General features: G+C 44.4%; 1 protein-coding gene and 1 pseudogene across 4 annotated transcripts in view; both read left to right on the forward strand.

Annotated features, from left to right (window-relative positions):
* The window catches only part of Vwa8 (von Willebrand factor A domain containing 8), a 324208-nt gene that overhangs the window by 153951 nt on the left and 147102 nt on the right, over positions 1 to 23155 (forward strand). For all 4 annotated transcript variants that reach the window (XM_063274157.1, NM_001427283.1, XM_039094044.2 and 1 more), the window contains one exon: positions 14642 to 14718. In XM_063274157.1, the coding sequence (XP_063130227.1) occupies positions 14642 to 14718 (77 nt within the window). The remainder of the gene's footprint in view (positions 1 to 14641; positions 14719 to 23155) is intronic.
* Hars1-ps1 (histidyl-tRNA synthetase 1, pseudogene 1) lies at positions 4 to 10348 on the forward strand (annotated as a pseudogene).

Raw genomic sequence — 23155 nt, forward strand, 5'->3', positions numbered from 1 at the left:
AGTTTGGAGAGCACTTACTATCGGTTGGTAACCAGGTGAGTCTGGAGAGCACTTACTATCGGTTGGTAACCAGATGAGTTTGGCTGGGAGAAAGCACAGGGGAGTGAGTGCTAACACATTAGTTTCTTCTTTTGGGAATAAGAACTTGGAGATTCTTCTTCCTCCTAGTAAAATGAGATATTTAAATTTTCAGCATAAAGCTCTTTACCATCAGAACAGGAATCTGTACCAGAGGGACTTAGGAGTTCTGTTTTTGCGACAGAGTCTCACGATGTATCCCTGGCTGGGTTGGAAATTATTCTGTAAAGCAGGCTAGACTTGAACTCTTCGAGCTCCACCGGCCTCTGCTTCCTGAATGCTGAGCTCATAGGTGTGAGCCATCTAGCCCGGCTCAATCCCAGAGTTTTGAACACTCTTTTTTTTTTTTTTTTTTTTTTTTGTCACTTAACGCCTGGTGCACTTAGTGTGTCCTTTGAAAATTCCTGCTGTCAAATGAATGGCCCTAGAAGCAGACATGGCTGACAAACTCATCAACAGATCAGAAAGACAGAGAGAGTAGACTGAGTGCACCCAGAGCCGCTGGGGCTTTGGGGATAGTATTTCCAGGATGCTGGAGTGCAAACGGCAGATTTCTAGCAGTTAAGGCATGACTGATAGGCCAGCCATTTTCATATCAGGAGGATTTTCTGATTTTTTTTATTATAAACCTCGTCTATCACCAGCATATATTGGGTACCAGTGTTGAGGAGATGTTTAGATTGAGTAAGTATTTCTGCTGCCTGTGTCTTTTTTGTTTGTTTCTCAAGACAGGGTTTCTTAATGTAGCTCTGACTGTCCTGGAACTACCTCTATAGACCAGGCTGGCCTCAAACTCACAGAGATCCACCTGCCTCTGCCTCCTGAGTTCTGGGCTGCCACAGCCTTCACTGCTGCCACCAGGAGCACCAGCAGCAGCAGCACTGGTTCTCAGTGTCTTTTAAATTATCTGATGGAGTGCTCTGACTCCTTCAGACAGTCGTTTGATGTCTCCATGTCTGATCGCATTGTTTTCAGCCTGGTGTCTTGAGAATTCCTCACCTTGAAATCTGTTCTCAGAAGTAAGTTAGACTTTGTTTCCCGAGTGGACCTTTGTCCTGGTGCTGTAATCCAGCCTCTGGTCCTCCACGCCCACCCCAGCTCTTGTCTCTGTCCGTGTGCTCTGATCCTCATGGTGGCAATGTGCTGTTGTGGAAATGAAGCAAGCACAGAGACCCATTGCACGCCCAGGTTTTTAGTTGTCCAGGACCCTGAGTAACTTGCCGTCCTGGCTCAGTCCTCTGGAGTGATAACGTATACCACTTTTAGGTTTCTGTCCGTGTCTGGTTAGATTGACAAACTTACTGCCCTGTCTACCAATGTGAGTGAGCCACTGAGCTCCTGGGCCTCCTTTCTGACGCTTGGTGTATAGTGTTTATCAGGTATTTGTATTTGAGAAGTATCTTAGAGGATTCCACATGTCCTACTCAGTAAAGTATAACTATTAATAATTCATAAAATATTAGTACTTTGAATGTAAAATTTAGACAGATTTTCCAGGAGATCTGAAAACAATGGACTGAACCCTTCTATAAATGTGCCCCTGCTGGGTCAGTAGGAACCTAGGTGAGCACGTGACGCAGTGCCCATTTGCGTGAGATAGCTCAGAGTCTGAGACTGGAGCCCTGCGACAGAGCTGGGTGATCTTTGTGCTCCGAACAATCATAGCTAGCACTGAGCTGAGAGTGGCGTCTCATGCTTGTATTTAGCAATCAGAAGGTGGAGCTGACCCAAATGGAACAGGGTAAACACTTGAGCCAACTGGGCTCCACTCAAACCTGTTTTCAATCTGTGTGTAGAACGGGCAAGGCTCTGGTCAGCCTTTGTCCACCTGCTCCTGAGGGTGTGAGCATACACACTCGGAGGGCCCTTAGCGAGTGCAGCATGAGGCTGGCTTGCTCCTTTTCCCCACTCTTTATTCAGGATGGTTTCTTTCCTAGTTATGGTGACTAGGTCCTCCTCCTGCAGCTTTGAACAGTAACACCCAGATTTGCCGCCCAGTGGGTTTTCCTGCTTCCCAATGTTTTATATTCCTGCTCACCTGCACTCATGTTTGCCTCGTAAAGCATCACCATGAGAAAAGGCAGGCAGATGGGAGCGTAGGCTGCAGGCGGTGGGCTCCTGACTCTTAGCTCCCTGCAGTGGAGAGCTGCTGTTCTCACTGAGAAGATCAGAAAAGATCGCCACTGCAGAAGTGATCTGTCTCCTCCCTCTCTTTCTAGAACATTGACGAAACTCGGAAACAGAAAGAGTGAAGAGAGGCTGTGGAGATTAAGTAGGACAGAGATGCCAACAGTGGGTTGCATACATGTAAATACACTCAGTACTCTTTATGGAGTGGTTACAGTTAGACGCTGCCCAGCCTCCTATGCACAAATGAGAGTCGGCCGGGCCCCATGCAGAAGGTTAAGTTTTATTGTATCTATGGTTATTTTAGAAGATTGTTGGGATACTAGCCGCATGTCTTAAGCAAGGGAAATTAGAGGAACTGAGTGTTGATTTTGAGGTATCTCAACGATTTTTACCTTTATTAAACCAATCCTACCTTTCCCCCTTGTATATAATTCCATCTTGCCTGAGTATCTATAGCATTAGACAGAATTCCACATATATCTGTTAGGAAGCTGAAAACAGGCCCATGTACAACACTTGCCAAATTAAATGAGAATAAAGTGGCTTACATTCTACCTAGACACAATACGTTTTTAAATTTCTATTTTCACTGAGGACTTTATGCCATAGCAGCATTTAGTAAATGAGGCAGAATTGCCACCTTTGAACCAAATGGGACAAGTGCCCTGGACTCACACGCTTGGTCACTCAGGAGCCTCTGCTGCAGGTGTGGGAGCTCTGCACAGTGCTCCCTCCCCTGTAGTTACAGCATTGCAGCTTCCCCTTGTGATCAGGAGTCTTTGTTTTTATATTATTATGTTAGCATGGCATTCTATTTAACAAAAAGAGAGCTGCCTGCTCATTTCTTAACTGATGGTGCTTAGGGGGTGGGGTAAGGCGAGTGCCCAGCCCTGGGAATACAAAGAACAAACTGCCTGGTTACCCTCCCCCAGCCCCTCTTTTTTTGAACAGTTCTCCATATGAAGCACAAATATTTATAGAAATTGAGTTACTGGGTCAGCCTACAGGTATGTCATTTCTATTTAATTACAAAGCCCCCGCGAATGAACGTTTTGGACGAAGAACACTTGTGTGAAATAAATCATGTATTTTGGCTGGCCCGTTATTTGCGAGCCTTAGCCTAGCGGGCAGGTTGTGAGCTTCTCTGACTTACAGCCCAGCTGTGTGGCCCTTGCTGTCCGAGCCTCGCCCAGGTTATCTCTCCTCCTTCAGCTAGTCCTCAGGTTCCTTTCTCCTGGCCATGTGCTCCTGGTCCGTCTCCTCTCACTGCAGCCTCTCCCTCTCTGCCTCCTTTCTGCTTCTTTCCCTGTCCCTCCTGAGACCCCTTACTGGATCCTCAAGTCCTGCCTTTCTTCTCTCTTTACTGCCCAGTCACAGATTCTAGCCTTTTAGTAACCAACTAAGTTTAAGTTAGGGAGCAAGATTTACACAATAAAGGCTGGTACATGTGTGAATTCTCTTTCCTGGGGCAACCAGACCTTGGGCTACAGGATTTAGCATTTGTATACACAGCACCAGACCAACCCCCAACATGCATGAGTTTTGAGAGCATTTTGCTAGACCATTTGATGGGAATATATTTTTCTAACACCGTCTAAAATGCTTGACTACTCTTGCATAAGAAGCATTTTAAACTCTTGCCTGTTTTGTTTTAGAAATCAGTGTTTAATCAGCGACATAACCAACTACACACTCTGCTACCCACTGCCACTTGGTTTTAGTATGAGGCGAGACTTCACAGCGAATCAGCAGCGTTTCCTATGCTTAATGAGGTGGAATTAATTACAGTCGCTGCTACCTGAGCAATCTGCTAAAATCACTCCTAACCTTTTTCATTTTAAGCCAATTTTTTATGTTTTACCAAATAAGAGCTGCCTGCTAAAGTCTTTAGTCTTCCCTTTTTAGTGTTTTATGATTCATATTTTTCCCTTGTCAAGACTCCTATGCCCACCTTTCCTCAGCCCTTGTCTGTGTTGTTTTTGGTACATGTCCCTGCTTCACCATCTTAGCCTGTGAGCACCCTCAGGTGCTTTGTTCTGTAGGAAGCCTTTTTAGCTGGTGTCACAGAGAAATTCAGTATTGCTGTTGTCTAAACATCTGTGCCATTTCCTACTCTGATTCAACGTTAAGATAGTTGTACTGTATATTTAATTTCAGCTGTAGTTGAATTATATAGTTTTCTTATAAATAAGGATTAAAGCAGTGATATGTGTATTACAGTTTCTCTTGCTTTTAATCATTTACTGATTCTACAATAACACTGTGGAGTAAAATAAAAGTTGAACTTTCTATACCTTCCTCATAAACAGACAAGGTTTAAAAGGCTCCAGTATTGTCCAAGATCACATAGCTAGTCAGTGGCAGACCTAGGTCTCCCAAGCTCCCATTTTCTCCAATACCACACAAGTTCTATTCTATTGATTCTAATAATAGTGACAACAGCAGCAAAAATGCAGTGCCTGACTTTGTTGAATGGTTATGACTGCACTTTTTACAGAATAAAAGACATTCATTTATATAAAAAAGTACATATTTATCCTATTTAACAGTCAGTGACACCTGAAAATCTTCTATTTCTCCAAAACTTCTGAGATTCATGTGTTCATGTGCATGTGCACTTGTGTGCAGGTTAGAGGTCAGCGTCAGACATCCTCTCAGCCACTTTCCACTGCAGGTTTTAAGATGAGTCTCTTACTGGAGCTCACTGGTTGTGCTTGGCTACATTGGCTGGCCAGCAAGCCCCAGCGATCTCTGGTCTACCTCCCCAGTCCTGAGATTATAGGCGTGTACTGCTGTGGCTGTGCCTTTGACATGGGTGCTGGGAATCTGAGCACGGTCCCTCATGTCTGTGGCAAATGTTTTACTGACAGCCATTTTGCATGTTGTCTTGTAGTGCATTCTCTTTGCAGATTTCTTAGTGGTCTCTTTCCCATGTTCTGAAGTCTAATCCTACTGCTGGTTTGTTCCCGTCAGTATCTATCAGTCTGTTTGAGAGAGACTGGAAGTGAGAGAAGAATTCCTGAGGTCTCAGCCTTGGCCGACTGACTCCATTCCACTGGTGCACAGCCAGCCTAAAACCTTTCAGAGGTACATCTCAGTGACCTCCTTCAACTAGACCTGACCATCAAGTCATCCATTCCAATGTCAGCTCCATCATTCCCTGTCACCTCAGTAGTGCCCCCAGCTGGTAGCCACCCTTAAGTATGTGAGCCTGGAGCCACGTTTTATTTTTCACATCATACCAAAAGGATGTTTTCTCCTGTTACCTTTATTTTGAGAAGATCTTGTTCCACTTGTAGTATAAATATATAGGATTATACCAATCTAGTGAATTTCTATTGAGGAAACTTTTTTAGATAAAACTTTATTAAGCCTATTTCATTTCTTGGTTAATTTACACAACAAAGTTAAATTATATTCATATGTTCTAAGATAGACATAACCTTTTAATTTTATAGCATTTGATTTTATCTGTTTTGCATTGTAAAAGTCAGAAACATTTACTTAATGTCAGCCAAGCAGCATTCTGCGACCATTGTTATTATTTTGTATATCCTCTTCCCTTTATTAGTTACAGGTTGACTATGACCAGTTTTTCTGTAGACAAAGGTTTCACAAATGCCTGTTGAGTTATTTAGTATTAAGATGCTGCACGTATTTTGTTGCCAAAATTAAAGAGTGTGTGAATTCTGCTAACTGATTGGAAATGGGCCTGAGCAGGTTCTCCTGTGCTCATCAGAACAGGAGTGCCAGTGTAACTGTCTAATGTCTGCAGGGGGACTGAACAGTTTGTCCAGAAATGTTCTCGTCTGTTCCCTGGTGACAGCAGGGAACTGGATAACTAAGTGTGCCACACTTCCAGTGACTCTGGCAGCCAGGGGGCCCCATGGCGAGGGAGGACTTGGTGTCATCCTGCACACCATTGCTCACCGTTAGGCTACTGTTTGTACCTTTCCGAGCTTTCTGCAGTGACTACTGCCTGATCTGTATGTAGTCTGGAAAGTTTTTGCTATTCTATTATATTCTCTCCACAAATTTAGTTTTTCTGCCTTGCGTTTTTTAGTGAACCATTTTTTCACATTTGTGTTGGATTTGTATTTTCTTCACGAGATGCGTTGACCTCCCTATCCCCTCCATGCGGTTTTGGTGGTACTGAGGCTGACCACACTTCCAAAGTTTCTTTGCTGTATATAGTAGCAGTGTATTCCATAAGCAGATTACAGAAGTATAGATTTTATTCCTGTAAGGAAAGGCTCTTAGCCTTTTGCAGGAAGCTTTATGATCACTTGTGTGGAAGCCATACCTTTGGACTCTGTCTTCTTTTCTTGGCTGTTACAAGATTCATCTTTGTGAATATTTAGGATTATTTCCTGTTCATTTTCAGTAAAGTTGTTTTTCTGATTATATAGTCTGTTTTTATTGGGAGAACTTGAAAAAATAAGAAATTGCCTCTGATTGTATAGCAGCAATCTCCTTCTTGGGCATAAGATTAAAGGGTGTGGCAGTATCTAGAGAATAATAGCCTGTGCCTTTGTAGATGAGCAAACCTAGGCCCAGAGACTGAGTAAAAACCTCCATATGAGAACAGTTTTGCAGATCATAGTCCTAGTGTCCACACTCCGTGTAATGGACTGTAAGAAATGGTAAGCAAAATTTGGAAGGCTCATCAAGTTTCAGTTTTAAAAAGCCAGATAGAATTTATTTTTCTGGTTCTCACAGTTACTTTACTTTGTTATTGTGTATTGTGTGTAGTATTTACTGACATTCAGTTACTTTTCTACAAAGGGATGCTATTGAAAGATAATTTCTAAATATCATGTAGACTGAAGCAACGTTGTACAAATTATTCAAGAATTAAGGGAAACCAGAAAGAAGGACAGAGCAAGCCACTGTGGAGAGCAGGAGCTGTGCTTGTCAATGCAAGCTCCGGAGAGGAGAGGCCTGGACTGCCCCCTCACGGGCACCCTCAGTTCCACGCAGAACATTCCCATACTTGGTCAGGTCAGTTTTAAAGACCTTGGATTAATGGGCATTTGTTTGATTCTATGACATTGTGACACAAACCCTCCTAAAAGCAGTCAAGGAAGCTGCCTCTTGATGTCCATCTTGTGTGGTAAGATTTGAAATACAGCTCAGTTCTGGTTGGCAGACAGGATGGCAGATCGTGCTGCGCTGGAGGAGCTGGTGTGACTCCAGGGATCGCATGTGAGGGGCCTTAAGGAGGAGAAAGCATCCGCTGAGCAGATCGAGGAGGAGGTGACGAAACTCCTAAAACTGAAGGCACAGCTGGGCCATGATGAAGGCAAACAGAAGTTTGTCCTCAAAACCCCCAAGGGCACGAGAGACTATAGTCCCCTGCAGATGGCAGTCCGAGAAAAGGTGTTTGATGTCATCATCCACTGTTTCAAACGCCATGGAGCAGAAGTGATCGATAGACCTGTGTTTGAACTAAAGGAGACACTAACTGGAAAGTACACAGAAGACTCAAAGCTTATCTATGACCTGAAGACCAGGGTGGGGAGCTGTTGTCCCTCCGTTATGACCTTATTGTCCCTTTTGCTCAGTATCTAGCAATGAATAAACTGACCAACATTAAATGCTACCACATAGCAACGGTGTATCACCGGGACAACCCAGCTATGACCCGAGGCCGTTACCGTGAATTCTATCAGTGTAATTTTGACATTGCTGGACAGTTTGACCCCATGATTCCTGATGCAGAGTGCCTAAAGATGATGTGAGAGATCCTGAGTTCACTTCAGATCGGCAACTTCCAAGGTAAATGACAGGCACATCCTAGACTGGATGTTTGCTGCCTGTGGTGTCCCTGAGAGCAAGTTCCGTACCATCTGCTCCTCCGTGGACAAGCTAGACAAGGTTTCCTGGGAGGAAGTGAAGAATGAGATGGTGGGAGAGAAGGGCCTTGCACCCGAAGTGGCTGATCATATCGGGGACTATGTCCAGCAGCATGGTGGGGTATCTCTGGTGGAACAGTTTCTCCAGCATCCTAAACTCTCCCAAAGCAAACAGGCTGTAGAGGGCCTGGGAGACCTAAAGCTGCTCTTTGAGTATCTAACCCTGTTTGGCATTGATGACAAGATCTCCTTTGACCTGAACCTTGCTCAAGGGCTGGACTACTTACTATACTGGGGTCATCTATGAGGCAGTGCTGCTACAAATGCCAACCCAAGCTGGGAAAGAACCCTTGGGTGTGGGCAGCATAGCTGCTGGAGGGCGCTACCATAGGCTAGAAGGCATATTTGACCCCAAAGGGCGCAAGGTGCCATGTGTTGGGCTCAGTATTGGAGTGGAACGGATCTTCCCCATTGTAGAGCAAAAATTAGAGGCTTCAGAGGAAAAGGTGTGGACTTTTGCAGGTGCTTGTGGCATCTGCACAGAAGAAGCTGCTGGAGGAGAGACTGAAGCTTATCTCAGAGTTATGGGATGCTGGGATCAAGGCTGAGCTGCTGTACAAGAAGAACCCAAAGTTACTGAACCAGTTGCAGTACTGTGAGGAAGCAGGCATCCCACTGGTGGCCATCATTGGTGAACAGGAGCTTAAAGATGGTGTCATCAAGCTCTGCTCAGTGACGAGCAGAAAAGAGATGGATGTCCAAAGAGAAGACCTTGTGGAGGAGATCAGAAGAAGAACAAATCAGCCCCTCTCCATGTGATGAACTGAGCAAACTAGTGGAAGAAACAGGATTGGCCTTAACTGAACTAGAACAAAACTGCATATGTACTTAAACAGTTTGGGCGTTTCTGATCCAGCAGAAGACTGAAGGGTGGTCAGAACAGAGGCTTTGTGGGGGGTTGGGTTTTTTGTTTTTGTTTTTATCATTATTATTATTATTATTATTATTATTATTATTATTATTATTTTTGGTTCTTTTTTTCGGAGCTGGGGACCGAACCCAGGGCCTTGCGCTTCCTAGGTAAGCGCTCTACCACTGAGCTAAATCCCCAGCCCCTATTATTATTACTATTATTACTATTATTATTATGTTATTATCCGTAGTCATTGGCAAAAAATGGCTAGGTACTACACTTTCCTTGTGTGGGGGGTGGGGTCAAGCAGTATAGGTGGATTAATCAAGTCTCTGCCTCCTAAACTCCCGTTTGGACTTGAGATGGCTTCATTGAAAAGCCACAGCGCAGATGAACAACCTCCGGCCAATAAACATCTCTGCCACACACACAAAAAAAAAAAAAAAAAAAAAAAAAGATTTGAAGTACAGCCTAAGACATTTTACCACATGGGGTTGTCTTCAGTTCTTCGTGGCCTAGAACTTAATTTAATTTGCCTCCCTCCAAAACAGGCACGCTAGTTTCTCCGTGCGCGTGGCTGATGTGAGCATTGGAGCCATTTTGCACTGAAGGGGTATTTGCACATGGACAGCAGCTCTGGGAATGTTACTCTCCACTTTCTGTACTAAAAGTGTCACAGAAAATTTCATCATAAAAAACAGAAGGCACCTACACAAGGTGTCTGTCCCCTTAGGAAGAGCTGAGTGCGGGGCTCCAGCTCCCTCCCCTTTCCTCCCCTTTCCTTCCGTTTTAGTGCCTATTACCTGAAGGTTCCATTGAGTCACTAGAGATAGACATCTGAGAGGGATGCCCTCTTCCAGAGGTACCTGACTTTACTGGTGTCCTCTAGGGCATGGCAGTGTTGTAGGAAGATAGAGGAGTGATTCTGAGCTAGGATTGAAGGAGAGAAAAACAGTAATCAGGCTAAGCTGTGGAGGAGTAAGGACATTTCACCAGAAAGCAGAGGAGTGGCTGGAAAATGGCAGATGAGACAAGATGGGCCTTGGGGGCTGATAGGAGCATTCAGCAGTGAGGAGAGCATCGGCCTGGGGTTGCTTCTGCTGAGGAGATTCTTCAAGGCCTGTCACTGACATGAAGTCTCACATTTCAGTCTCAGGACCCAAAGCCAGTTCTAGACAAACTTCCCTCTGTCTGATCTCTACTCTTCTTGGCCTCTTTCTCCTATTCCTTCTCCTTTCCCTCTGTGATAGACTACAGATAGCGTGTTCAGGAAGACAGCCTAGATCTCTTTCTTCTGCAAATGACTTTAATTGCCCAAGTACATAGTTTAACTAAAATAATAAGACTCATAAGTTTTGTGACCCCAGAATATGTTGGAGTTAGTAAAGTTGTGGCCCCAAGCTCCCGGAGCTGGAGGAGGGTGGCTTCCTGCTTTTAGTTTGAGTGCTGCCCGTGCGTGAGCTTCATGTCCTCTGTCACTCTCAGCCGCCCAGTGCTGGAGTTGACAGACCCTTGACTCCTGCCCTTCTGAAGCCGCTTCCTCCTAGTGTGTTGTCACGACAAGCTCAGCAGGCCAATGATGGAAAGAAAAGACTCATTTCATGAGATCTCCCAATTCCTTCTCCTGCTAAAAAAGTTTTACTCACTAAATATAATCTCAATACCTATGTAAGAATTTATTTTATGTTAATTTTATTAAAAGAGACAAGCTACACTTATAGAATAGTAGCTAGTAAGTAAAGATATATTTGCACAGGGATAAAGTGAAAATATTAGCAGGTAATTTTTTTAACAGTTACACATTGAATAGTGTCTTATTTTCTACATTTTCCAGTGAGAAAAGAGGGGAGCGTATGTAATTTTTATGACAGAAAAATTAGACATTATTTATGTACTTACTCAAAGTAATCCTGAGGATTTTCTGTTCTAGACAAAAACTATGATTAGAAGGAACAAACAGCTGTAATTGTTTCGCTTTGCTCCGGATATTTACAGAAATTCCTTCCCAGATTCTTCCTTCTGCATTTCCTCGAAGGAACTGTGAGTGCCTCTTGAAGTGAAGTAGGAAATGACCGGGTGAGCTCTGTGGCTTAGGAACGGAGCTAAACAAACTGTGGGCTGTCCTGTGGAGAGGGTGGAAGTGGGGAGGCAAGCAGGACCCTCTCCAGCAGCCCAGGAGGATGTGCAGCTCCAGAGCTGAGACAGGGGATTGAAGAGGAAGAACCAGATGTGGGAAACAGGCACTTCAAAATAAACAAGTCCAAAATTAAACTGCCTTTGTAAACTTCCCTCCCCTAGCCAGCAACCCGTCTCTTCCCCTCGTTTCTTTCTCAGATAATGGCCTGGTCTTCCCACTCTCAGCCCGGGATGAAGACCCTCCATCACACAGCGATGTTAGTTTCCTTACTGTCTCTTAAATAAGTGGCCTGCTCTCTGCTCCTCAGCTTAGGCTGCCATCATTGTGGAAGTCTTTAAAGAGTTTCTCTGCTGCTTCCCTCTGCTCTCACTCCTTTCTCTCTGTCATTCCGTCAGACTAGTTTTCCAGAACTGAACATCTGAGCCTGCTACTCCCAGCCTCAGTGGCTGCTCTTGGAAACAGTGCACTCTTGGCTGCCTAGGCTCTGCCACACATAGAACCACCTCCCCAGACGACCTATTCCTCCCTCTCCACTTCTGCTGTGCTCTTTGACTTCTTGCAGACCTCTCTGGATCACGAAACCCACAAGTCCCCTTATAGCACTCTCTCTACTAGGACACTCCCTGTGCCCCTTCCCCATACCTTCTGATTTCATGATTATTTTAAGTCAAATCTTACAATGTGATGGGCCTTCCTAGGCCTCAGGTTAAATCTCAGAGCATCTTGGGTGCCTCATGTAACCACATTCACACAGAACCCCAGCAGTGTTCCCTTGTGTTCTGTATTGCTTAGGAAATGGCCTGTGAAAGCCACGCTCTCACTTTCAGTGAGTTTGTAAGGATAGAGCAAGCAAAGATAGCGGAAAGAACAAGCAGCAGAGAGAAGCAGCAGATAGCAACCGTCACCAAATCAGATGCTCTCAACCTCCAGCAGACACAGCTGGAGTAGACCAATTAAGAGGGCAAACAAACAAAGAAACAAAATACCAAATTGGGGAGCTTACAAACATCCTTTAGAAACTGAAGCCCCATGGAAACAGCCAGCTGGAGGCCTCAGTGGAGAAAGCATCTCCTTTGGTGTGTTTCTTGGAATGAATGTGGTGAGCATTTAGAAACTGTAGCCACACCTGTGCACTTAGTCAGCTAGCGGAAACCAATGTCCTGGCTCAGCAGAGCAGAGCAGGCTCTCCATGAATGAGCTTGGCCTTCTCTTCCGCATGGGCATCTTGTACTATGGGATCAGCAACAATAGCCTCTTTGGGCAGTGTCCACCTTCTGGCTGGTCTCAAGGACAGGGTGCTTTTACTTTGAGCTCATTTTATTTTTCTTTTGTTAGCGTAAGGAGGCCGGCTGTCCCAAGACACGGGTTTTGAAGGAGGTGAAAGAGGGCCTCCCTGCTCTGCCTGCTTTTTAAACTTGTTTTGGTTTTTGAATCTTGAAACAAGGTCTCTCTTTCTAGCGCTGGCTGGCTGTTGTAGAACCAGTTGTGTAGACAAGGTTGGCTTCAATGTCACAGAGATACCTGCTTCAGCCTCTCTCATTCCGGGACTAAAGGCATTTACCACCATGCCCCATCCAACTCTCTACTTTCCATGGGCTCAGACAGCACACGGTAGTTTACAATATGATGCGTGTTCCACCCCATTTGTGTTTCCCCATAAACTGCAGGCGAAGCATGGCCAGGTGTTCTGTGCACTGTCATATCGAGCCCGTCTAGGACAGGGCTCCCCTGTGTACTTACGGAGCTGAGAATGGAGAGCGGAAGAAGGAAAGGAAGGGAGGGAGGGAAAAAGACATGTCCCGTACTAATACCCTCCTGCACGAGTGCTGGCTTTCATAGCAGTGCTGTCCCGCTGGACATAAGAGGAAAGACTGCACAGGATTCTGATGAGTGCAGCCTGAGCATCCCTCTGGTCAGCAAGAACGGGGTCTCCAGTGTAGCTGAGCAAAGAAGTGTGAACTATGCGTAGAAAAGGAAGGCATGGGCACAAAGTAGACAGCCCAGAGGCTGTGGAGCAAAAAGACAGGAGGTCAGTGTCCTAGAGACCCCAATGACAGCAAGGAGCTGCTCAAGAGCCCGGGCATCTTAACCTGCCCCCGCCCCCGCTCCCGCCCCCGCCCCCGCCCCCGCCCCCACCCCCGCCCCCCAGGGGCTTCCAGGCTCTGTCTCTAATGTCTCTGTGGCTAATGAGGAGGCAAAACTCCTGATGCTTTTCAGGACTCAGCTTTCAGATCTTTACTGTCTCTGGTGCTACCTTAAGTCTGTGTTGTTCGCATTTCTCTGTAATTACAGAAATTAAAAGAGCTGAAAGTCTTAACATAGACATCTTCATCTGACTTTATCTATTTTAAACTGTATGTTTCTTCCAGCATGCCATTTAAAACTTCCATCCTGTCCTAATTGACATGCAAATGTGCAAGTGTAATTTTCCTTGTTTGTGCTTCTGTGCTGGGCTTATGTTTTTTTGTGGGTAAAATCCATGTAGATACTAAGCTGATTCCTAGGAGAGGAAATGAGCCATTATTCTGTTATTAATGAGTTTGACAGTGGTTCTTAAGCTTTCATAACCTAATGTGGGTAGGAGCTTGGGGGATGGCTTCTAAGAGTAAGTAAGGAAGTAGCTTGAGGCCCAGACTGCCTAAATGAATTTCATACTGAAAAATATAACCCACTGCACAGGAACTAAAATGACGACTGTGAGGATCAAACTCACCCAGAACGGAGTCCTCGGTCACTGACTGTGATTATTGTACTGCTTAGCATTGCTGAGCCTTCCTTCTGGGTTTGTGAGAGTAAGACAGTCTTAGTTCCTAACTGCTGGTGCCACAACCGCGTAGTGATTAAATGTGAAGACATTAACAGAAACCTTGAAAAAGTATAAGAAATTACTGCTGTTACTGATATTTCCCACGATACCGAGCCTCAACTCTCTAACTGTGGCTCTTCACGCACAGCGCCAGTGTTAGGTTTAGTTGTATTGAGCCGTTCCCTGCAAACTTTCAAATAGGGAAGTAACAGGTCTACCCTCTACAGAAGGTCACATCCAGCGAGTCAGAGGGAAGGAGGACACATCTAAGAAGAGCACATACATCTGGATTGTGCTAATGCGCCCAATGTTAGACTTCCAGAGCTTTAAAGGAAAAAGCACAGGACTAAATGAAGAAGAACTATGGTGGTCTATTTATCTTCCTATAATGGAAAGATGTGTTTCTGAGGAACTGAAGCAAAGCCGTTGTTTGTATATGTACCTGATTGTCAGTGTTCTGTGATAATATGAGACTTAACTGTGAAACTAAAACAAAGGTCAAGCGGTCAATGCCAGCATCTGGACTTCCTCTCATAAGGACAGTGTAGGGGGCCATGCTTCAGAATCAGAGCCTTCAGTGGCCTCTGTGTCACTGGAGAGGTGCCAGGCATGTTTGCTGGTTTGGGTTTTATTAACAGCAAAAGGTAGTAGACCTTTGAAGAAGTAGCTTGCCAGAAAGTTACCTCCAAAGCGTCTTACTGCTCGACTCTGTGTACTTGCAGGGTGTAGGAAAGAACAAGATCGTGGACCGATTCCTTCACCTGCTCAACAGGCCCCGAGAATATATCCAGCTGCACAGGTAGGAGAATCGTCCATGAGGCCTGTAAGCTGTGACTACATTATTCATCTCTCTCCTGTGAATTAAATATACTGTCTTAAAAGCCACTTTCCTTAAAACGCCATGATGGGCAAAGGATGGCTCAGGGCTCAGAGCACCGGCTGCTTTTACAGAGGACCAGGTTTGGTTCCCAGCACCCACACTGTGGCTCAGAAGCCCCTGTAGCTCCAGTTCCAGAGGGTCTGACACCCTCTTCTGGCCTGTGCACATGTGTGATGCCCATTCTCAGGTACACACATGGATATAAGTAAATCTCTTTAAAAAGCTATTGAGTGATGAATACCTTGTAAACACAAGTTAATAGTTAACAAGTTTTATGCACAAAGAGATGCAGCAGGTCTCATCAACATCTAGGTGCTCGAGTCAGAAAACACATGGAGCCCAAGCCCCTGCTGCTACTCAGCTAAGCCGGCTGACAGGGAGGAGCAACAAGGTTTGTGGGCCCCAGTGTGGGGTAAGGAGCACGCACTATGGAAGGGACATAGTATCTCTTGCCTTCCTTAGACACTGTGTGGATGATTTAGTTTTGCATGGTTGGATTAGTGGTTCAGGGATAACTTTTAAGCAAATGAGATTTCTCAACCTAGTTGTTTAAGCTTTAGCAGTGGATTGGTTCTCATTTTAGAAACCAAATGCAGGCAGCAGATCTACTAGAAACTAAATACTGGAGCAAATCAGGACACAAGCGAGACACACACACACACACACACACACACACACACACCCCAACTATTGAGCAGTTTAAACCCAGTGTCGATTATTGTTTTGATCCTAGTAGATAACAAATGCTGTCATGGGAAAGAACACTGGACTGTGTTAAAAGAATGAGTATCTGGTTTGAGTTCTTTGCTAGATAATTATGAGTTCCTGAGAGAACTTTTTAGAATAAGAACAGTTAGCAGGTCAAAAGTCACAGAGAAAAGTTCTAAAGGAAAGTTGAGATATGATAAAAAAAAAATAAAAACAAAGCAAACCAAAACAAACATTCCATCTGGGATTTCATCCCTGAGGAGCCCCAGCCCAGGAAGAGCCGTAGACCTGGACAGAGTCAGAGGCCCTGGCAACAGCATCCCCTTAGGGACCTGTGAGCTGAGCCAGTCACCTGAGCCTGCGTAGGTGCCGTGGCGGTTGGAGGTTGCCTATGCAGGTATGCTTTAGAAGTAAGAGCCTCTTTGGACCACGCTGAGGTTACCAAGAAAGGAAGAACACAGGCTTGCTGCTGCTGGTGGGTGCACACCTCCCCCCAGCATGGAGAGCAGCCTGCTCAGCGTAATGACCGCAGCTAGAGGAAAGGATAGAGGCGTAAAAGCAAAAAGGGAAGAACGCAGCTCATCATCTTTATAATTCTGGAGCTTCTTCCTCATGCGAGATAACATTAAAAATAAAAATGGATATTTTTGGAGGCAGTAAGGAATGTGGGACATAGAAAGAAGCAACAAAATTAATAAATATGCACTTAAGATGATGGAATTAACATAGAGCAGTTATAAAATAGCCAGCATAAACATTTTCAAGTTTTCTAAAAGGGAACCAAGAAGCAAAACAAGGCACTAATTAGGAGTTCTAGATGCAGAATGGCAGTGCTGAAAAAGAATAACATATATCAGCACTAAAGTCTCAAAAGTGGGGACGAGGGAGAGCAGAAAAATATTTGAAGAGGTAGCAGCAAGGAAGTTCCTGAAATTGATGTAATAACACGAGATCCTCAGTAGCCTAATGGATCTCAAGTATGGTAAAGAGAAAAGCAGAGCATGCCACATCATGTCCAGATGCTTGAAAACCAAGCGAAAATATGTAAAGCCATTAACGTTGGAGAAAAGGCACATTGCCCGTAGTGCACAATAGTAAAAATGACTGTTAGGAGCAATAAATATGAAGGGATTCAATCAAATGGTTGCTTTGCATTAAACAGAGAAAGTTTTGAATAGCACATTAAGAAAAATGCTCTTTCGTGTAAGGAAACATACATTTTTAGAGCAACACACACACACATCCCAGGACTTGTAAAAGGATAGGATGGGACTGCAGGGAGGCTCAGTGACTGTAGCTCTTTGTCCAAGGACAAGCATGAGAAGCAGGGTTAGGTCCCCAGATCCCCAGTGCCAACATAAATGCCAGATATGGTCCCCAGCACTCACATAAACATCTCTCTGTAATTCTAGCCCTTGAAAGTCAGACACAAAGAGGCCCAGAGCAAGCTGGCAAGCAAACTAGCCAGGTTGGTAAATTCCCGGCTCAGTTGAGACTCTGCCTCAGTCAGGAGGAGAGAACGTAGGAAGACTACCAACATCAACCTTGGCCTCCGCCAGCACACGCACGCACACGGTTGTCAACATGCACACGTAAATATACACTAAAGGGATGATGTGTTGTGACCGCAATACGTGTGTAATCCCAGGAGTGTAAGGTAAATAATGGCCCCCCTCTTATTCCTGTTTGTGCTTGTTTGGTTTTTGTTGTTTGGGACAAGTGGGTCTATGTAGCCCCAGCTGTCCTGGGCCTGGCCCTGTAGATCAGGCTGATCCTGAAGTCAGAGATCTGCCCACCCCTGCCTCCCAGTGCATGGATTGAAGATATACACCACCATACCTAGCTAATAATCTTGTTCTACTCAAAGAAACTACTTTAATTATGTCTTTCTTTCATTTTAGAATTGCTGATTTTGTCTTTATTACTTTGTTCTTGTATTAACTTTGGACTTGCTCTGTTCGTTTTTAAACTTCAAAATGCCTAAGCCATTGGTTTTCAGCCTTTAAATTGTAACAAGTGTGTTTGGGTCTTAGGCCCTTCCCCTTTAAGTGAAGGACATAGACATAGCATTCATGATGTTTCTTTGTGTCTGGCATTTCAGTATCTTCAGTGATGAAGCTGGTACTCAGGGTGCTTTCAGAATCTTAGACGATTAGAGACAGCATTCCTTGCTTTCTGTCTAAGTGCCTTTAGTATGAACATTTTGTTATGAAGTAAAAAGTGGTCCATAAAATGGTGACACCTTCTGCCAGCACATAATCGGTGCTAATTCTGACACTAGCTAAATGAATGTGTGAAGATAGTTTCTAAAGTTTATGTTTTATGGTACCTATTGCTATATAATTGATTGATAACAGTGTTGCAAACAAAATAGGTATTCATTTCATTAGGGCCTAAATATCTCTACTCAGTCATATTAAATATTTACCTGATTGTGTAAAGTAGAAGAGAAAAAGGTTCAATTTAAAAGATAAAACAGTATAGAGTTCTCACTAATCTCAACACAGAGGGATTTTCCCTACCTGCAGCATTAGGGTTACATTTCCCATAGACCTTAATGTTTGCTTTAAGTGAAACCTGTTGAAAGGACCTCAGACTAGCAGTCGGAAGGATGTACAGGGCTTCTCTGGTGTGTGGATGATCACTTAAGGTCTCTGCTGTGTCTGTTGTGGAGTTCTTCCAGTGGATTGCTGACGATGTCCCCTAATCAGTTCCTCTTAGTTTGATTTATGGATGTCCTTTGAAGAGATTCCTTACAAGAGCCTTTCAAACAGTTCTGACAAGTGAAGCACCATGCAGCGCTCAGGGGCTCCTGAGCGTGGTCCTAAGAGCGTAGGTTCTGATGACCACGGTGTATATGATGAGCAAGCTGAGCAACTCGTGTCTGTGGATAAAATCAAGGTGTCTAAAGAGTGTGGCTGAAGAGATTTAGACGATTGATAGGTGTGATGTGGTTAGTTGTGTATTTCGAGTGGAAGAGTCTGTGGGAGGCAACGTTCACACAAAGACTTGTGAAGTCACTTACTCAAGTTATGATCTTATGTTCATCTGACACGAAAGAGGACCCTGAATATTTGCCTTCTATGTTCTTGAATAAAAGTACACGCCTTTTTAAAATCAGTATTATCTGATTTTAGGTAGGGTGAGCTGCCAGATTGTGTCTCATTTGCTGCTCTTCAGATACAAAGATGAAGGCACAAGTCCACATTTGTATGATGTCTGCCCTTGGCTGTTTTCCTCACAGCAGTGTATAACAAGTAGAGACGCTTCCAGCACAGTTCTACTTCAGCTGGTCTGTCTGTCTGTCTCAACTTGTGATCAGCGTATTCCAGACTAGATGATTCTGTGTCCTACTCAAAAGTTTTGAACTTGAACAACCCTTTTTATTTCTTTATTCAGAGTTTGATTGATTGGTAACTTCTTGGTTAACTTCGTCTTTTGTTATGTTTTAGATCGTGTACAACATTTGCTCCCCTGATCGCCCACAGTAGGGAATTGTACCACTCAATAGAAAGGGTATGAGTTTTAGAGAGCAATCCTTTCCTCACAAATTTTTGTGTGTCCTTAAACTCCTTGAGTCCTGATTTCCCTATCTATCAAAATAAAATAGTTTCTTGCAGGTAGCTAAGACGATTGAGTAAGAATGTATGCAGCAGGCTCACCGTGGTGTCAGGTACTTGCAACTGCCTTAGCACTCAGGCTAAACTTAAATAAACTTTAAGCTCCTGACTTGCATCATATGGGCAAAATATTCCTAGTCCACAAATCTAAAATTTGAAATACTCTAAAACCCAGAACATTTTGAAATGTGACATGACTTGATACAGTAAAAATATTTGGAGAAGGAAGGTACCACTCACATTGAGTCGTACAGAATTATGGGAAGTTTTCTAACTAGAGAAAGGAACAGGATATTGTGGTTACTGAAGATAAGGCTGTATGTGAATTCAGAAACACAGCTTTGAGGAAAGGGCTGGGATCGGGAGAATCCGAATGAATGAATGAATGAATGAATGAATGAATGAATGTGTGTCTGAGAATACTGGCAGGAGAATGATCACATTCAGGAAATGGAAGAAAGTTGGGGGAGAGGTCTGTACCTGTGACCTGCGCTCGTGAGGCCAACGCTGTGTGACTCTCTGGACATACTGGATGCCGCGAGTGCTTACTGCAGTGACGTGGCTTGTGCTCGTCTCATCTGGACTGTGAACTTCACTCTTGTCCCTGATCGGCCTTTATTAACTACAGGCACCCATGGCTGTTTGAGAATTGAGTAAGATTCTTTGTAGACTCAGGCATCTCTAGAAAAGGGACCTGTGACTGTGTTCTCTAGATAACGTAGCCAGCCCAGCTACTTAAAATGTAGTTATTTTTAAACCATTTTGTGTTTTCTCTATTTTGTCTTCAAAGTTTTCCCTTTCCAAAACCAAATGAAGTATACTTTGTAGCAAGTAGGTGCCAAATTCTACGATTAGCCCCTGTAAAATCAGAGAGCTTGGAGTGAATGCCTTCACAAAGCATAGAATCATCCACACACAGGGCTGTTCCCAGGGCGAGGAAAACAGGATGTGACAGCACAAAATTTGGAATTTGCAAAATCCCACAGGGCAGATAGAAGTGTTGGTAAGAAATGGAAAAGGTGCATACTTCAGTCTCATGGCTGAATCCGACTGAGCCATCACCACATCATTCTCTGTGACGTAGGGATCCAGGGCTGGGACAGGGCACATGGCAGCTGCTGTTGCTCCCGAATAGTTCTGGGAGCTCCTGCGTCTCAGCTTTCCCCACTACACACTTGAAAGACCTATTTAGAAACGTTTATTAGCAGTTCAGTAGGTGGTGGTTTTCCCGTTGACTGCCTGCTGCTCCCGTTTGGCAGCACAGATTATGATAAAGCCTCAAATCGCTATGCGTCGCTCTTTGGGTTTGAAATTATTTTTGACTTGTATCTGGTTGATTTCCAGTTTCATCAAAATTTTTATATTTGTGTCTTTCACCACATCCAAGATTATATCAACCTCACAAGTTCTACAATCACCTAGGAGAAAGGGTAAGCTGTGATGAATTGTTGTCTAGGTTAAATTCACCATCTTGAGAGCATCTGTAAGGGATTATCTTGATTGTGTTAATTGATTTGGAAAGACCTATCTTGACTGCGAATGGGTCCATTCCATAGAATAGGATCTTCCTGGGCTGTAGACAATGGAGAAGGTGGCTGAGTGCCCTCTTTCTAATTGCTGTTGGGCCAGCTGCTCCTGCCACCTTGGTTTCCCACCATGATCAACTGAACCTTTGAACTCTGAGACACAATAAGCCTTTCAGCCCGTAAGTTGCTTTTGTGAGAGTGTTCTCTCACAGCACAGAAGAGAAACTAAGATATGTGATGTCTGTCCTTGTTCCTAATAGTCTTTGAGCCTATGGCTGGTTGCTGTCATCATGTGCTTGTGAATTCTCCCACCACTATCTCTGTTTTAGGTGAACCCGTGAGGCATAGGACTGAGTTCACAGTCACACATTGTACATCCCGGCTCCCGCTCTTTGCTTGATTTCATTGTACTGAATCTGACATGTCTTACTACAGTGCTGTTGTAAACTGTTGGGCACCTAGCTTACATTCTCACTCAAGTCTAAATGATCACTTGATCGGTTAAATTTTAGCATTGTGTTTCTAATTTTTCCTCAGCTTGATCCCAAACTATTTTTCCCTGGGCAGCTGTTCCATTGTTTCCCCTCTTTTAATCAATAACATTGTCCTTACTAGGTCTTCTCTTTGCTTTCTTGACAACTTTTCCAGGTTGTTAAATGTACTTTACCCATCCCTCCTATGAAGTATGTCACCGGTGAATTTTGAGGTCCTCTTTTCTGGCTCCCAGGTAATTCACAGATAGTATTAGTCAGGGCAGGCCTTTACTGCTGTCCCGGGGGCGGCCCTGCTTCTGTGATACAATCTTTTGCTTTGCTTCTAGTTTGTCATCTGTGGGCTATGAGTCAGAGCTGCAGACTGGGACTCTTCATTCCCAAGCAGCTAGCTCTCTGAGGCTGTGTAAAAGCAGGCTGGAAAGAGGGAGGAGACTGTGGGACTCGAAGCTCATGTTCTAAATCACAGGCTTAAGCATGAGAACCACTGATATGGTCTGTCTTTCCTAGCTATGTTATCTCTCACCACCAGAGCATAGTACCTTTCAGTCTGAGAAAACTTCAGGAATACAAATATATAACGTAGAATCAAACTTGTCATACAGATCTAAGAACTATTTATAATTTCTAAATTAGATGGTGTGCCTCCATTTGTGGAAATAAAACAGTAACTGCAGCTGTCAACCCTTAGCCACTACCTCCAGTCACTATTAGGATTAAATTTGTTTGTATGTTTGCGCTCCCACCAGCAGTGGAGGAGTGTTTCCCTTGTTAACATCCTGGCCAGCGCGTGCTCTCACGTGACTGTTTTATCTTAGCCATTTGACAGGTGTGAGGTGGAGTCTTAGAGTCACTTTGATTTGCATTCCCTGATGACTAAAGATGTTGAACGTTTAACTGCTTCTTGGCCACTCTAGATTCCTCTGCAGAGTGCAACCTCGTACAACTGGTTTGGCAATCAATTTGGTGGTTTCTCAGTTCTACCTCAAGACTCGGGTATACCACTGCAGGGCATATACCCAAAAGTCCCCCCACCCCACCCCCATACCACAGGAACACTTGCTCCACTACGTTCATAGCAGCTTTATTTGTAATAGCCTGAAACTGGAAACCACCTAGATGCCTCTCAGCTGAAGAATGGATACAGAAAATGTAGTACACCCATACCATAGAGTACTGTTCAGCCATTAAAAACAAAGGCATTATGGCTTTTACAGGCAAATGGATGGAACTTGAGAATATCATCCCGAGTGAGGTAATCCAGACCCAAAAAGACATGCATGCCAGGGGCCTAGCATAACTGTCCTCTGAGAGGCTCCACCCAGCAGCTGACTGAAATAGATGCAGAGACCCACAGCCAAGCATTGGATGGAGCTCCGGGGTCTCATATGGAAGAGTAGGAGGAAGGATTATGGCCCCTGGAGGGAATAGGAACTCCACAGGAAGACTAACAGAGTCAGCTGAACTGGACTCTTGAGGGCCCTCAGAGACTGAACCACCAACCAAAGAACATACCAGGGCTGGACCTAGGCCTCCTCACTCATATGTAGCAGACGTGCAGCTAGCTCTTCATGTCGTTCTGAGCAACTGGAGCAGGGGCTGTCCCTGAAGCTGTTGCCTGTCTGTGGGATATGCTCCCCTCGCTGGGCTGCTTGTCTGGCCTCAGTGAGAGAGGATGCGCCTAGCCCTTCAGAGACCTGATGTGCCAGGGTGCGGATACCCAGGGGAGCTGCTGCCCTCTCAGAGGAGGGGACGTAGGAGGAGGGGGAACTGGGAGGGGGCAGCAGTCAGGTTGTAAAGTGAATAATAATTGATTTTTAAAAAACAATAATTAAATTTATTAACTCATCCTTTTAAAACTCAAGCAAAATAATTAAATGTTTAAAAAAACTTTTTTAAAGATGACTGGCCTAGACCTTGTAGACTGGGCTGGCACCAAGTTCAAAGGGATCTTCCTGTCTCTGCCTCCCTAGTGCTGGGATTAAAGATATCACTACCACATCAGGCACAT

The sequence above is a fragment of the Rattus norvegicus genome, chromosome 15, assembly GCF_036323735.1.
Source record: "Rattus norvegicus strain BN/NHsdMcwi chromosome 15, GRCr8, whole genome shotgun sequence".
NCBI classification, from domain to species: Eukaryota; Metazoa; Chordata; class Mammalia; order Rodentia; family Muridae; genus Rattus; species Rattus norvegicus.